Genomic DNA, 16,352 nt, shown 5'->3' with positions numbered 1-16,352 from the left:
TATCAAGCAAGTAAAATAACTTTGATTGCTTAGAAGTCAAAGGGTTGTAGGTGAGAAAAATTTCCTTTAGGATTGGCGAGTAATCCATGGACCACCACAGATGTAGCCTTACTAATACAACTGAGTCAGAGCAGACGGCAGGGCCCGCAGCACTTAGCAGTGTTCCTCAGAGGTATAAAAATAACAAAAATAAAGCAATTCATTTTTTACTCTTTTAACCCCTAAATTGGAACCAAGTAATCAAGTATGAAAAAAGAACATCTGATAAACTATTTTAAAGCCATGAATATTTCTGAATATTAGTCTCAAAAGCAGCTCTGCCTCCTACCGTTCGCAACTCTGCCTCCTACTGTTTCTCTCAGAGAAATGGTTGGACAGGAAGTGTACCTGTGAGTGTCGATACTCACAATATCCTCACATGACGGGTGTTACATGGTTTGACCTTTACAGGCACTGTTTAGTCTTTAAATATATAAAAAGTTAAACAAGCTTAAATCTTTATTATTATCACATCTATACGAATAGAAAAGATTGTCATACGAATAGAAAGTCATAAATGTTAACAGGGGAGGAGAGCAACCATTTGGGAGGTTTGGAAATGTGTTTTGTCTCGTCATTGCCTCACTAAATTATTCTTCTTCCTTTCATCACAATGAGAAAAAGAGCCTCTTTCCAATCAGCTGCAGTTGGTGGAGCGAGGCCAAGGGGATGATCTGCTATTAATGATATAATAGTTGAAATGATGTAAAACTAGCTTAAAGCCTAGAAATGTCTTTTTTTTTCCATTTGGCTTGGAAAACAAAACTAAATTTATCCAGGTGTAGAAGAGGATTTTGGATGATTAGCTTGTGTATTTGATCAAAGTCAGACCGAAGATAAGCAAGCAGTGAATTTTTCTTTCATTGTTTTCAACTTTTAAACTTGGGTTTCCATGTTCATTCCTTGCTGAATATAGCTCCTTCCTGGTATCCAATGGTACCCATTGGAAAGAGCAGAAGAATGCTCAGACTCGTGTCCAGCTATTTCCCAGCTTCCTAGGACAATGGGTCGAGGGAGAAGGAATTTCACAAATACCTAAATAAAAAGCAGTCACAGCTCCAGGATTTCACAAAAAACGATCAAATATCTTAATGTTATTAGTGGTATTAATAACAGCCAACATTTTCCAAACCCCGCTTCCGTAAAATTCCCTCTATTTAATATCCGGGGTTGTTAAATTCCGTACTTGCTTATTTTGACTTTTTTCCAGAGGTGTCGGAGCGGCGCTCCGGTGAGCTCTGGTAGCACTGCACCCCTGAATGAATGAGACAGTTCACTGTTAAATGCAAAACCCCGAACAATGTCGATGATCAGAGGGATCTTAGACTCCAAGTTCATCGCTCCCTGAAAGAGACTGCATAGATTGATCGGGCGGTTAAGAAGGCAAATGACATGGTTGTCTTTATTAGATGAAGCATTGAGTTCAAAAGTCGGGAAGTTGTGTTGCAGCTTTGTAAAACTTGTTAGACCACAACTGGAGTGTTTCATACAGTTCTGCTCACCCCCATTCTCGGAAGGATGTCGGGGCTTTGGAGAGGGCACAGAAGAGGGTTACCAGGATACTCCCTGGATTAGAGGGCATGAGCTATAACGAGAGGCTGGACAAACTTGTGTTGTTTTCTCCAGAGCGGTGCAGGCTGCGGTGAGACTGGATGGACGTTTATAAGATTACGAGAGGAATAGATAGAGTGGACAGAGGGTATGTTTTTTCCTGGGGGTTAGAAATGTCTGACACATTTAAGCTGAGAGGAGATGTGAGGGGCGTCTGTTTATTTTCACAGAATGCTGGGAAGCTGGAGTCTATGCCTGGGGTGCTAGACCCCACTGGTCACGTGATCCCATTTGCCCCTCCCATTTAACCATAGATGTAACGATCTCTTTGTGCATGTTCACAATCTCCAGGTGGGTGGTCACGCATCCTCCATGTTGTGTTGGGGAAATCTGATGTCGGCCACTGAGTCCCATTAACTTCCCCGAACTCGCCTCGCTTCCTGAGGCTCCTCACATTTGTCCTGGAGCTTTATGGCTGTTGTGTCTCCTCCCGGACTGGGGTGGGTGATAAAGGAGAACGTCCCAGGTTGTGGGGATCTTTGATTTCACTGCCTGCTTTACCGAGGGACTGGGAAGTCTAGGGGGGAGGATGGTTTCTGTGATGTGCTGATCTGGGTCCAAAGGTCTCTGCCGTTCCTCACAGTCACGGGCGGAGCAGTTACCATGCAAAGCGTGAGGTGTCCGGATGGGAAACTTTCTATGCTGTGTTGATAAAAATTTGGTGAGGGTCAAAGTATATCTGGCAAAGTTCTTGTTATTTTTGCTAATTCTGTCATTTTAGAATCATTTGTACAATAGTATGTACTATTCATTCAGTACCTATGTGTTGCTGGAGGACAATCAGTGATTGTCCTTGATCCCTTCTCCCACCTGGTTCCATCTGTTCATCTTGTTCAACCTCTGTCCAGTCTCCTCACACCCCCCAACCCCGCTTCAGTGATATACATTAACCATCTGGGTCATCCTCAGTCCGCCTTGTATCCCACCTCCTCAATGTTATATATCAGCAAACTTTTTCTAACCCTTGTCTTCATCGTGAAATGTACTTTTGTACCTTTGGCCTCGCTGAGTCATTTCCAGTATCGGTTATTGTTAGCTGAAATGCCGGAGGGTCATCAGGTCCCAGTTCTGTTGTGCATTGGTGTGGAGGTGCTAGTTTATGATCAGTGATGGACTGGCACAGTGCAGCATTTTACTGGCAGCAAAGAGTACTGGGAGAGTTGGTGCTTGGGCTCTAATCCTGTGATCCAGGCAAATGGAACTGTTGGTGTTTTGGCTTTGACTTTGTTTTGAGCTTCTACAGATGGGGCTGGATGATCGTCCTGCAATGCAGAAATTTTGAGCAGCTGGACATTGGATGTGGGGAAATCCCGACTGCACTACCCAGTGTGAGATGTGGGGACAATGTGTGAGACTCTTAGTGTCGGTGAGTGGCAGATTCAGCTGTGTGACTCTGAGTTTGGTCCTGGAATATCATAGTTTTCGATCCAGGTAAAATGGACCCGGGGAACGAGCTGTTTGGGCTTGTGAGGAGTTGAGTGAGTATTTCTGGTCTGGGATCAGATGTTTGTTTCTGGAGTTCCTTTGGAAGCAATGACTGACAATCTGAGGAGAGGATGAGTTCCCATTCCATCCTCACAGGGAGAGGCTGTGAGTAAATGGGCTGTTCTGTGTTTACAACAGTAGAAATAGACCCTGAGTTTGGAAATCCCCCCTCACTGTTACTCAGTGGAACTCAGGCAGCTGTGCTGGAGATCTGCACTAAAAACTGAAAATTTTTGAAGTCATTCTGATGAAATGTTATTAATTGAATTGTATTGTAAGCTGTTCCTTACCTGCTGAGTGTTTCTGGTAATTCCAGTTTCTTTTTATTTCTTGTTTATATTTCATGAAATGGACCTGTTTTAACCTGGAAATGAAAATGGCTGTGATACTTTATAGGCCTCCGTTAGAGTCTCTGCAGGTCTCCCCTCAGCCAGTGATATTGTCCAAGGGAAAGGCATTAGGACCCATACAGCTTGGCACCGGTGTCGTCGCTCAAGGACACACAGGCAGCCTCTGCCAAGGCTCGAACTAGCAACCTTCAGATCACTAGACCAACGCCTTAACCACTTGGCCACGCGCCAGCACATGTGATAGTAGAACTGTAAAGAAAGCACAACGTTTCCCTTTAAATTATCCTGGTACCAATTTGTCTGTTATTCCTGGAAATGTGTTCAGTACAGTTGTTGCTAACAAGGTTTACATAAGTAATCTCAGGAATGATCGGTGGAGCATTTGATAGGTCTGAACCTGTGCTCAATGGAGTTCAGAGGGACGGTGGGGGTGGTGGAGGGATGTATGGTTAATAAACCTACCGAATGCTGAAAAGCCTGGATACTGTGGACATGGAGAGGATGTTTCCATTAGACACAGAGTCTGTGATCTGACAGCACTGTCTCAGAATAAAGATGCTTCCTGTTAAAATTCAGTTGTGAATTTTTTTTTTGCCAAAAGATGTCTGATCTATGGAATTTGTTGCCACAGAGTCTGATTGAGGCTGCCATTTGGGAATATTTATGACAGAGATTAATATACTCATGATTGCTAAGTAGATTCAGGGTTACAGGAGGAAGACAGGAATATGGTGTTGGAATGAAAATCAGCCATGGTTGAGTGGTGGGCAGATCAGATGGATTGAATCACCTGTTTCTGTTCCTGTGTCGTATGTCTTACCATGACTGAATGATGGCTCCTTCTTATCCCATATCGTTCTGTGACATGTGAGGGACAACTGAGATCAGTATATTTGCCTTCAACGTTTAAATTTCAGTGAGTGTTGCTCCTAGTACATTAAGTAGAAACGTTTGGTCCTCCTTTGTATTGTTAATGTGCTTCATTATCTTTCATGTTAAAGTTAGACCTGCAGTGAGAGATTTATTGGAAGAAAAACCACGACTGAAGTCGAGGGAACAGCAACAAGTGAACCAGCCCGAGGATTGAGAGCACTGATTGGAGAGAAACCAATCTGACTCGGAGATTCCAGTGATTCAATCAGGAGAAAGTTTGGTGAGTCTCGCTTACTCAAACACTAGTCCTTTAGACATTACATACCTGTGCAAAGGAAGGTAGGAAATAGTTGGGAGTGAGACAGAATGAGCCCAGAAGAACCAGTTATGCCTCTGTCAGAACAAGTTGTGAAGAAGCCACCCCCCCCCCCCCAATGTTCCCTTTAAACTTTTTGCCCTTCACCCTTAACCTGTGTCCTCTGGTTTTTTTTCTCCCCTGCCTCAGTAGGTAAAGCCTGCTTGCATTCACTGTATCTATACCCATCATAATTTTATATACCTCTATGAAGTCTCCGCTCATTCTTCTATGCTCCAATCAATGAAGTCCTAAACTATTCAACCTTTCTCTGTAACTCAGTTTCTCAAGTCCCGGCAACATCCTTGTAAACCTTTTCTGTACTCTTTCAGCCTTATTAGTATCCTTACTGTAATTCAGTGACCAGAGCTGCACACGATACTCCAAATTTGGCATCATGAATGCCTTATACATCCTCACCATAACATTCCAATTCTTATACTCAATACTTTGATTCATAAAGGCCAATGTACCAAAAGCTCTCTTTACTACCCTATCTACCCGTGATGCCACTTTTAGGGAATTTTGTATCATTATTGCTAGATCCCTCTGTTCTACTGCACTCCTCAGTGCCCACCATTTACCTTATCTGTTCTACATTGTTTTTTCCTTCCGAAGTGCAATACCTCACACTTGTCTGTATTAAATTCCATTTGCCATTTTTCAGCCCATTTTTCTAGCTGGTCCAGATCCCTTTGCAAGCTTTGAAAACCTTCCTCACTGTCCACTACACCTCCAATCTTTGTATCATTCGCAAATTTGCTGATCCAATTTACCAAATTATTATCCAGATCATTGATATAGATGGTAAATAACAATGGACCCAACGCTGATCCCTGTGGCACACCACTAGTCACAGGCCTCCACTCAGAGAAACAATCCTCCACTACCACTCTCTGACTTCTCCCATTGAGCCAATGTCTAATCCAATTTATTACCTAACCTCCCATGCGGGACCTTGTTAAAGGTCTTACTGAAGTCCACGTAGACAACATCCACTGCCTTCCCTTCATCCACTTTCCTTGTGACCTCCTCAAAAGACTCTAATAGATTTCTTACACATGACCTACCACACACAAAGCCATATTGACTCTCCCTAATAAGACCCTGTTTATCGAAATAATTGTCGATCCTATATCTTAGTACTCCTCCAATAATTTACCCACTGCCGAAATCAAACTTACAGGCCTATAATTTCGAGAATTACTTTTAGAGCCTTTTTTAAGCAACAGAACAACATGAGCTATCTTCCAAATCTCTGGCACCTCACCCATAGATAACGACATTTAAATATATCTGCCAGAGCCCCTGCAATTTCAACACTAGTCTCCTTCAAGATCTGAGGGAATACCCTGTCAGGTCCTGGATATTTATCTACTCACCTCAAGATAGCAAGCACCTCCTCCTCTTCTATCATTATAGGTTCCATGACCTCAATACTTGTTTGCCTTATTTCCATTGACTCCATGCCAGTTTCCTTAGTAAATGCAGACGCAAAAAAAAAGTTAAGATCTCCCCCATTTCTTTTGGTTCCATACAAAGCCGACCACTCTGATCTTCAAGAGGCCCAATTTTATCCCTTACTATCCTTTTGCTCTTAACATACCTGATGTAGCTCTTTGGATTATCCTTCACCCTGACTGCCAAAGCAACCTCATGTCTTCTTTTAGCCCTCCTGATTTCTTTCTTAAGTATGTTCTTACTCTTTTTATACTCGTCCAGTACCTTATTTGCTCCCTGTTTCTTATACATGTCATACATCTCTCTTTTTCTTTATCAGAGTTCCCTCGAGAACCAAGGTTCCTTATTCTTATTCATTTAGCCTTTAATCCTGAGACTTTGTTCCCAGGGTGTCCTCGTGGGCCGTCCGTAAATGATTTCAGCTGGTGACAACCCTGTTTTCCCCTGTGGGGTAACCCTCATGTGGAATCGGGCGACTGGTCGGACCTTCAACCAAGTGAGTCCAGTCTCCGCTGTTAGTCTGGCCAGTTTACTCTTCAGAGTGCCATTGGCTCTTTCCACACTGCCAGTGGCCCGTGGGTGGTATACACAGTGGAATTGTTGCTGGATAGCTAGTTTGTTACATACCCCTTCGTTTGCTTTCACCACAAATTGTGGGCCATCGTCAGAGCTCAGCATCTCTGGCAGGCCGTACCTGGGAATTATTTCCCGTAATAAAACCTTCACAACAGTCACAGCAGTATTAATGGTAGTTGCAATAGCTTCAGCCCATCTACTAAACACATCTATAATAACTAAGCAGTATCTGTAGCAATGTACTCTAGGCAATTCAATGAAATCAACTTGTAGACACGAAAAAGTTTCACCTGTCAAGGGAGTCGTATCCGGTGTGCAGGGTTCAGGATACCAACCATTCCCTCCTTTTCCAAGTGTGTACAGTTATTTACATAATTGACCAATGTTGGTAAAAACTGTGTAGGAACCCAGACCTGTCCCACTGGGGTGATCCAAAAACCTAGATCGGGGTCTTTCTGGAACCCCATCTGGGACCACAGTTTGCGCTCATCCTTAGAGGCGTCCCCCTGAAAAGTACGCACCTCCCTCATGTCTGGCAAACACGTTCTGCTTGAGTCACGGAGGATTGCTTGACGGGAACCCGAGCGGACTACAACTACCGAGGATTGTGCCGCACTTTTCACTGTCTAACCTGCTAAAGCATTGCCTGTAGTGACCAGGTTAGACATGCAGGTGTGGGCTGCACATTTAATAATAGCCAAAACTCGAGGTAGCTGTAGAATGGTGAGTAAGTTGTTTACAAAGGTGACATTACTAATGGGGTGGCCAGAGGAAGACAGGAATCCCCATGTTCCCAGAGAGCCCCGTAGTCATGTACAATTCCAAATGCCTAACGGGAGTCTGTGTAAACGTTCCCACTGTTGTCTGTTCCTGGGATACAGGCACGAGTCAAAGCAAACAGCTCAGCCTTCTGGGTAGAGACAGCTGCTTCAAAAGAGGCTTGTTCAGTTACTTCACTGTCCGTCACTATCGCATCGTTTCCCTGCTGGATCCACAGAAGAGATTCCATCCTCGTAAAAAGTTGCCTCAGGCTTGGGGGGGTATTGCAGAATGGATGGGAGAGTCTGTCCTTCTTTCACTGTGATCCAGACAGGGGGCAGTTGGTGCGGCCGACTTCATGGCCTGAAATTGCCCAGAGATGTGGTACAACATCTTGGGTTTTGTCAATATTAAAAGAGAGTTTTACTAGATGTCCCGTCTTCACTTCCGACTCCTTCAAGTATCAGAGATGGCCCACAGGAAATCTTGCCAGTCTCCTTTCGTGCTGGAGGCTTGTTTTGTCAGGGTGTAGTCAGGGAACCCAGGGCAAACCCTGATGCTGGTATGGGCAGCCACCAGTCCTGTCTGTCGCAAAAGGAAATCCAGAACTTCGGTAATGAGCTGCCCTCTCTTCCTTTAACCTGTCCAAGCACCGTGAAAGGGAACTTCTGTCCCTCGAGGGGTGCATAAATATGGCTTTCCTCAGATGAGCACCCCCTAGTGTCAAAGCACAGAATCACATGAGGGTCGGCCGCTGGCAGGTGGGGTTCAAACTCAGTGGAGTCCAGATTAAGTGCCCACTACTGGGGGGGGGGGTTCAGAAATTGGGGAAGCTGTTGGTTGTTCGCTAGTTGCAGGGTGATACCATTGTCTGTGCATAGGCTCTCGACTTCCAACAGACAGAGCGTCTCTCCCTACGAGATGACACCCCCGACTGGTGGTGACTGTGAATGAAACCTCACACTTGTTCCCCTGGAATTCCACCTGCAGAGGCTGGTTATGTGAACACGTACATGCTATGCCTTCAAAGCCAGACAGAGTGATTGTAGCGTCTGATAGCTGGAATCCCTTTTCTGTTACTGTTTCCTGATCGAGAGTGGTTGTGGTTGCCCCATATCAATCATAAATGGAACTGGAATTCCAGCAACTTGCAATGTTACATTGGGCTCTTCCTGAGGGGTGGAAATCACAGTAGGAAGCATCTTTGCTTGTCCATTTCTAAGCGGGTTGTCTTCCCCACCTGTCCCGTGGTAGCTTTCATTTCTTCTGATCCCCAGATATAGCCCACTCGCATCCTTCTTTCCACTGAACATATTCACCTTTAATATTAGTTCTCTTCAAGGTTGATCGGGATTCGAAAGTCGGGTCGCAATGATATGTCAAAGCTCGTCGCATTCGATTTCGGTCATTGCCAGGCCAGTCCATATTATTTTTAATCGTGTTGGCTATCTATATTGGTAAGCGATAGAACAGTAGGGCATTAAACTGGGGGGACAGATTCCCATTATTAAAGGCTTGGTCTCCTGTGAAAGTGCCATAGCAGGCCACAAATCATTCCCAATAGTCTGGTCCCGATTCCCCAGGGGTAGGTTTGCATTCAAGTACTTTACTAATGTTTACAGGTTGCTGGAGAGCCCTTTCCAAGGCTTGAATGATCTGGTCTGTCTGTTCATTCTCATTATGGATTCCCGCCTGTAACTCCTGATAGGTTTGGTATCTCAATTCTGCCTTACATTTCCTCCCCTCAGCAGCTGAGAGAATCATGCAGCAGAGACTGAATAAATCTTGTGGAGTCGCATTAAACATTTTTGTATTGCGGACACACTGCGCTGGAATCTGGGGCCTGATTCATGATCATTATCATTTCTTGAGGCTTCCAGGGTGCATACACAGGTATCACTGAGGGCTGTACCTTCTCCTGCTCGTGGATTGGGCAGCATTCGGGTGGGAATTGTCTTTGTGGAGCCATTAACTCTGGGGTTTTATTGGATTCTTCCCTCCCTGTCTCGGAATAAACCTCTGTATTCCCTTTCAGGATCTCATGGTAAAGTGGCACCCCCCCCCCCCCACTTCCCTGTCCTGCTGTTTTACCCGAGCGGCCATCGTTGGGGTTGGGGGCAGTGGGTGCACTTGGCCCCTGGTAAGGTAGGAGAGGTACGGGGGGGTTCCCACTCCTCATCACGGTCACTGTCCTCAAGCAGGGTCGGTATGACAGACATGGGTTTGGGATCCCTTGTTTCCCTATCAGAATGTAACGAAACCCAATTTCCCTCGGGGTCAATAAAGTACGTTTGTCTGTCTGTCTGTCTGACGTTCCTGCCCTTCTCTCCTATCTGGGCCGGCATTGGTTTGCTTACGTTGTTTTTCCTGCTCTCGTTTTCGGTGCACATCCACCCATTCACACTTCACTTTTAGTGTCTCCCAATCTTTGCAGTACATACCTCTACCCCATTGTCACATGCATTCTTACTCCAACTTGCTAATAATATACTGTTCCACTTCATATCTGCTTTTCCTTTCACTCTCTTTCAACAATTTCCACTTCTTTCCACAGTTCTTTTTCCATATCAAATTGACTGTTTGTTCTCATGATGTAATATCCCAGTTTCCCTTCCCCCCCAGTGGCCACATTTTGTTCCCCAATTTCTTATTCAGCGCTGCACTCAACATTTGAAAATCTTTTTCCTTGCCTGGAAAACTCTCAGACATATTGTGTAGGGCTGCTCCTGGCCCACTCGCATCAATCGACTGCAATTGACCCATGTCCTCTAAGTAATCTACCCAGCACAAAGCCTCCTGCTCAATTATCGATCAGGTAACTTTACCCGGCTGGCACCTCCTGCTCAATTAATGAATTTATCTGGCATGTCTGCCTCCTGCCCACTTAGTAAAATTTACCTGGTACTGCCACATGCCCACTTAGCAAAATTTTGCCTTCCTTATACGAGCCTCTCGACAGATTCTTTCCCAATCCCGTCAAGCTAAGCAATCAGCCTTGGGTGAGGGACCGTACCTCCAAATGAAGTAACGGAGAGTGACAAAAGGTAAAATACCTATTGGGCACCCGGTCAGTCTCTGCAGTCCCCAGAGTGGTCCAGCCGCTTACTCAGCCCGTCTGCTTGGCACTCCCTGTATTGGGATCCTGTTCGTGATGACAAATGTTAAAAGTTGAGTCCAATTAAAACTCGGGAGTCCAGTTTCTTATCATCACCACAGTTTGTTGTGCATTCTTCTGCAGGAGATTGAGACCCAGTTGTCAAAGGGTAGGCACGTAAGCACTGCCACTGTCTACAAGTGGACTGACTTAGTCAGGTTACAGCCTGTACATAGTACATAGTAAGCCCATACATTACTATTGCAATATGTTGTTCGAACTGGTACACCCAAGTCTGTTGGTGCAAAACTTAATTACTTAGAATTGAGAGTTTACTAAATCAAGGTTTTAATTACAGATGGATGTACAGTCTCGTCCTTGTCAGTTATTCCCTTTGCAAGGCCCTGATTTAATAACAAACAAGTTCATTCCTGTCCTTATCAGGGAGTCCTCCTCCACTTACTCAAACATGAGTACAATGTATAATGCTATCAGCTCTCAGTGTGTCTCTCTGCAAGCCTCAGAGAACTGGTAATGAGCCTGTCTTAGCTAAATGCTGAAAACTGAGTTCACATCAGTTCAAAATTCCTATTCAGTCCCAATTATTCTTCTGGCCAGAGGTTTCATAGGTTCAAAATGATTTTGTTTATATATCCTCAATTCCTCAGGAGGGTTCAGGGGAAATATTTATGTCCAATATAGAAACTGGTGTTACCTGTGTGTATTGTGGAGATGCAAAAGTTGCTGGAGAATTTGCAAGTGGGAAGAAGTGGAGTGATGTTTGCAAATCTGACTTTTTGAAGCATAGTTTAGCAAGCAAACCACATATGGACAATGTACAAAAGCTCTGGTGAGAAAATCCTTCATTACCCATTACAGGCCTGCTACACAGATTGTGTGAGAGTGCAGATTAACTCGATTACGTATAATGTGTAAAATGTCCTTTTTTTTGGTTAAGAGCTTTTTTAGGTGTATAAGATGATGAGGTGCATTGATCGTGTGCATAGCCAGAGGTTATTTTCCCAGGGCTGAAATGGCTAACACAAGAGAGCAGAGTTTTAAAGTGCTTGAAAATTGATACCGAGGGGATGTCAGGAGTAACTTTTTTTTTACACAGAGACTGCTGGGTGCATGGAATGCACTGCTGGCTTTTTGTGTGAGAGTGTTTCAGTTACTGTGGGAACAGGAAACCATGCAGCTCAGTGGGAACAGTGAATAATACCATTGGAGAGAGTCAAACTGAGCCAGGTCACAGATTGGAGATGGCAGAAGTGCCCCATTCTTATAGAGACAGGAAGAGCATCAGAGAATTTGATGGTCATTCCAGATACCAGCACTGTGCCCAGTCAGAAGATGATTTCTCTCTGCAACTTGGGTTGAACTTCATTGTAAGAGTGTGTTGCCAGATCACACCATGACAGCTCAAGTGATCTCATCTGAAATGTTGTCCTACACCCATTGATTGATTCTGTAAATCTTTTTACAGGTTAAAAATGACAAGGAATTTGTCTACGGGAATCTCGAACACTACACGCCAGTTTTGCTGTCTCTGTCCAGATATTTAAGAAGTGGAGCAAGGGATTCACTCGATCATCCTTCCTGCTCAGACTGTGGGGAGGGATTCCCTCGATCATCCTTCCTGCTCAGACAGTGGGGAGGGATTCACTCGGTCATACATCCTGCTCAGACTGTGGAGAGGGATTCACTTGGTCATCCTTCCCACTCAGACTGTGGGGAGGGATTCACTCGGTCATCCTTCCTGCTCAGACTGTGGGGAGGGATTCACTCGGTCATCCTTCCCGCTCAGACTGTGGGGAGGGATTCACTCGGTCATCCTTCCCACTCAGACTGTGGGGAGGGATTCACTCGATCATCCTTCCTGCTCAGACTGTGGGGAGGGATTCACTCTATCATCAGACTGACTGCCATGCCTGCCATTTTAAACGGGGGTGGTGGGGGGGAACCTGTTCATCTGCTCAGACAGTGGGAATGGATTCAGTTGGACATTTCAACTGAAGGGACATCAGTAAGTTTATACTGGGGCAAGGCCATTCACCTGTTCTGTGTGTGACAAGGGGTTCAGTCGGTCTTCCCACCAGTGGACACACCAATTAGTTCACACCACACCGGGCAGAGTCTGGTCAACTGCTGAATTTCTGGGAAAGGATTCACTTGGTCATCTGACCTAATGGCTCACCAGCGAGTTCACACCGGGGAGAGTCCGTTCACCTGCTCAGACTGTGGGAAAGGATTCACTTGGTCATCTAACCTGAAGAAACATCAGCGAGTTCACACTGGAGAGAGGCCATACACCTGCTCAGAATGTGGGAAAGGATTCACTTCCTCAGATAAACTGAAGATACATCAGCGGGTTCACACTGGGGAGAGGCCGTTCACCTGCTCAAACTGTGGGAAGGGATTCACTCAGTCATCTAAACTGAAGGAACATCAGCGAGTTCACACTGGGGAGAAGCTGTTCATCTGCTCAGACTGTGGGAAGGGATTCACTCGGTCATCCAACCTGCTGGCACACAAGTCAGTTCACACTGGGGAGAGGCCTTTCACCTGTTCAGACTGTGGGAAGGGATTCTCTTTGTCATCCCAACTGAAGGGACATCACCGAGCTCACACTGGGGTTTGGCCATTCATCTGCTCAGACTGTGGGAAAGGATTCACTCAGTTATCAAAACTGGAGGTACATCAGCGAGTTCACACTGGAGAGAGGCCATTCACCTGCTCAGACTGTGGGAAGGGATTCACTCAGTCATCTATTCTGAAGTTACATCAGCGAGTTCACACTGGGGAGCGGCCGTTCACCTGCTCAGACTGTGGGAGGGGATTCACTTGCTTATCTAATCTGAAAGGACATCAGAGAGTTCACACTGGTGAGAGGCCATTCACATGCTCAGACTGTGGGAAGGGATTCATTCTGTCACACGAACTACTGGTACACAAGTCAGTTCACACTGGGGAGTGGCCGTTCACTTGCTCAGACTGTGGTAAGGGATTCTCTCAGTCATCCCAACTGAAGGTACATCAGCGAGTTCACACTGGAGAGAGGCCGTTCACCTGCTCAAACTGTGGGAAAGGATTCACTCAGTCATCCAAGCTGAAGGTACACCAGCGAGTTCACACCGGAGAGAGGCCGTTCACCTGCTCAGACTGTGGTAAGGGATTCACTTGCTCATCTGAACTGAAGGTACATCAGCGAGTTCACACTGGGGAGAGGCCATTCACCTGCTTAGACTGTGGGAAGGGATTCACTCAGTCATCGCATCTGAAGGTACATCAGCGAGTTCACACTGGAGAGAGGCCGTTCACCTGCTCAGACTGTGGGAAGGGATTCACTCGGTCATCTCAATTACAGAGACACCAGCGAGTTCACACTGAGTAGAGGCCGATCAACTGGTCAGTCTTTGGGAAAAGTTTCTCTCAGCCAAATCAACCAAAATGTGCATCTTCGAGTTCACACTGCGGAGTGGCCGTTCACCTGCGGTGAATGTGGGAAGTGATTCACTAAGTAATCTAAGCTTATGTAACTCTCACTTTAGCTAGCAGCTTGATATAGCTTAATTTGCCCCGGGCCCCAGCCCGGCCAAACTTAAGAAATGTCATTTGGGTGGATGCTGCGTGATGTGTCACCTGTTACAAATCAGTACTGTACCCCGAAATAACAAACGGTACACAATATGTGATTAAACAATTGAGATTTATAATTCTTACTTTGACTATAGGGTTAGTAAAGAAAACAAAAAAAAAGAAACAGAGCCCACTCTCTCCATTCGCATCTTCTCATCTCTCCCCAGCAAAAGACCATGAACATCTCTCTTCCAGACTCACAAGAAGGAACATTTCTCTCATTGGACAGACCCACAATCCAAATCCCTGTTTGCTATAGTCGTAACCTAAACATTGTTATACTTGTGACAGACTACCGGGTTCACACTGGGGAGAAAGTTTCAATAAGCTGCATGCTGGATATTTGTCCATCACTGTTGCTGAATGCAATTTGGAGAGTGACTGTTGGTGCTGAACTCTGCAATTATTGCTGCTGCTCACCACACCCAGTTCTGCACCCTGATCACTGGGCATGGGAGGAATTTCTTCTGCTGCACATTCATCTTTAATGGGACTGGAGTTTAATATTCTGGTTCTGAGACAAATAAATCAGTTCTATTTTAAACTCTGTCTCCGGTACGTAATGAATTTATAACACACCTTGTGCACAGTGGAGGGTCAACTCATGCCGGCTGGACCCTGCCTGTGATTCTGTTCCAGGACAGTCCTTTTAAGTCCTCCCCTGTTGTTCACCTCTTGCTCTCCCTGTGGTGATGGGTTCCAAACAGTCACCATCCTGTGGGTGAAGAGGTTTCCCTGAATTTTCTGCAGACTGAAGAAATTGAGCTGACTGCAGTTCTGTCTGAGATGTTCTTTACCCCTGAAATCTCTGAGCTGAGGAAGAATGAATTTGGGAGTTACCCTCCTTATTCATGACTCATTTCCACATTATGGGTCATTTCCCCTGCTTCTAAAGTGTTGTTGAAAACACACTCTCCTCTAAAGACTGAAAGCAGAATGCGAAACCATTGTTTGGATGTTCAACGGAGCAGGGTCAGAAACCAGAGGCGGGTCTGCACAGGGCAGAGTTTGGGGCTCTGGACGACGGTCGGGGTAAGAACGTATGATAAGGAGAAGGGAATCAGCGGGGCGTGGCAACGAATGACAGAGTAGCAACATTTGGAAGCTGATTGATAGAGAAAATCTTTCGGTTGTCTGACTGATGACACAAACAATGCCTGTGGTGAGGTGCTCCACTGGTTGAGGAATGTATGTGTTTGGAATGGTTTTATCTATTGGGGGAGTTGTTCCTGCTTATTAATCCTGTAATATTATATCCGAATGGTTCGTATGGATTGTCCTATCTGAAATAATGTATTGATTATAAAACATAGAATAGTACAGCACATTACAGGCCCTTCGGCCCACAATGTTGTGGTGACCCTCAAACCCTGCCTCCCATATAGCCTCCCACCTTAAATTCCTCCATATACCCGTCTAGTAGTCTCTTCAATTTCACTGGTGTATCTGCCTCCACCACTGACTCGGGCAGTGCATTCCACGCACCAACCACTCTCTGAGTGAAAAACCTTCCTCTAATATCCCCCTTGAACTTCCCTCCCCTTACCATGTCCTCTTATACTGAGCAGTGGTGCCCTGGGGTAGAGGCGCTGGCTGTCCACTCTGTCTATTCCTCTTAATATCTTGTACATCTCTGTCATGTCTCCTCTCATCCTCCTTCTTTCAAAGAGTAAAGCCCAAGCTCCCTTAATCTCTGATCATAACCCATACTATCTAAATCAGGCACCAACCTGGTAAATCTCCTCTGTACCCATTCCAATGCTTCCACATCCTTCCTATAGTGAGGCGACCAGAACTGGACACGGTACTCGAAGTGTGGCCGAACTGGAGTTTTATAGAGCTGCATCATTACCTCGCGACACTTAAACTCTATTCCTCCACTTATGAAGGCTATCATAAGTATCATGTATTACCTACATATCTCTATGCACTTTGGGCTTAAGCGCAATTGAAACATATTAAAAAAAAACAAGACGACATTGAATAAAGTAAACTACGTTTTCCGTCATTGTCAGGCAGCAAAGATGGAATACAAAGATGAGCTAGCCCGCAATATTAAAGAGGATACCAACTTTTTCTTCAGGTACATATATTGTAAAAGAGAGGCTGA

General features: G+C 45.2%; 2 protein-coding genes across 10 annotated transcripts in view; one reads left to right on the top strand and one right to left on the bottom strand.

The window, feature by feature from the left end:
• Window positions 1-14,786, top strand: part of LOC132389231 (zinc finger protein 229-like) — a 137,700-nt gene extending 122,914 nt beyond the window's left edge. For 3 of the 7 annotated variants that reach the window (XM_059961723.1, XM_059961725.1, XM_059961718.1), the window contains exons 2-3: window positions 4,487-4,638; window positions 12,090-14,786. In XM_059961723.1, coding sequence (XP_059817706.1) covers window positions 12,792-13,997 — 1,206 coding nt within the window. In that variant the 5' untranslated portion in view covers window positions 4,487-4,638; window positions 12,090-12,791 and the 3' untranslated portion in view covers window positions 13,998-14,786. Of the gene's footprint in view, window positions 1-468; window positions 3,017-4,486; window positions 4,639-12,089 lie in introns of those variants that run through there. The other 4 variants (XM_059961724.1, XM_059961721.1, XM_059961720.1 and 1 more) reach the window with 4 other exon arrangements.
• Window positions 1-16,352, bottom strand: part of LOC132389230 (NACHT, LRR and PYD domains-containing protein 3-like) — a 221,234-nt gene that overhangs the window by 177,281 nt on the left and 27,601 nt on the right. The window lies entirely within an intron of this gene.

Source organism: Hypanus sabinus, unplaced genomic scaffold (assembly GCF_030144855.1).
Source record: "Hypanus sabinus isolate sHypSab1 unplaced genomic scaffold, sHypSab1.hap1 scaffold_505, whole genome shotgun sequence".
Classification (NCBI taxonomy): Eukaryota; Metazoa; Chordata; class Chondrichthyes; order Myliobatiformes; family Dasyatidae; genus Hypanus; species Hypanus sabinus.
The sequence above is the reverse complement of the archived record's forward strand: the minus strand, read 5'-3'. Positions and strand labels throughout refer to the sequence as shown.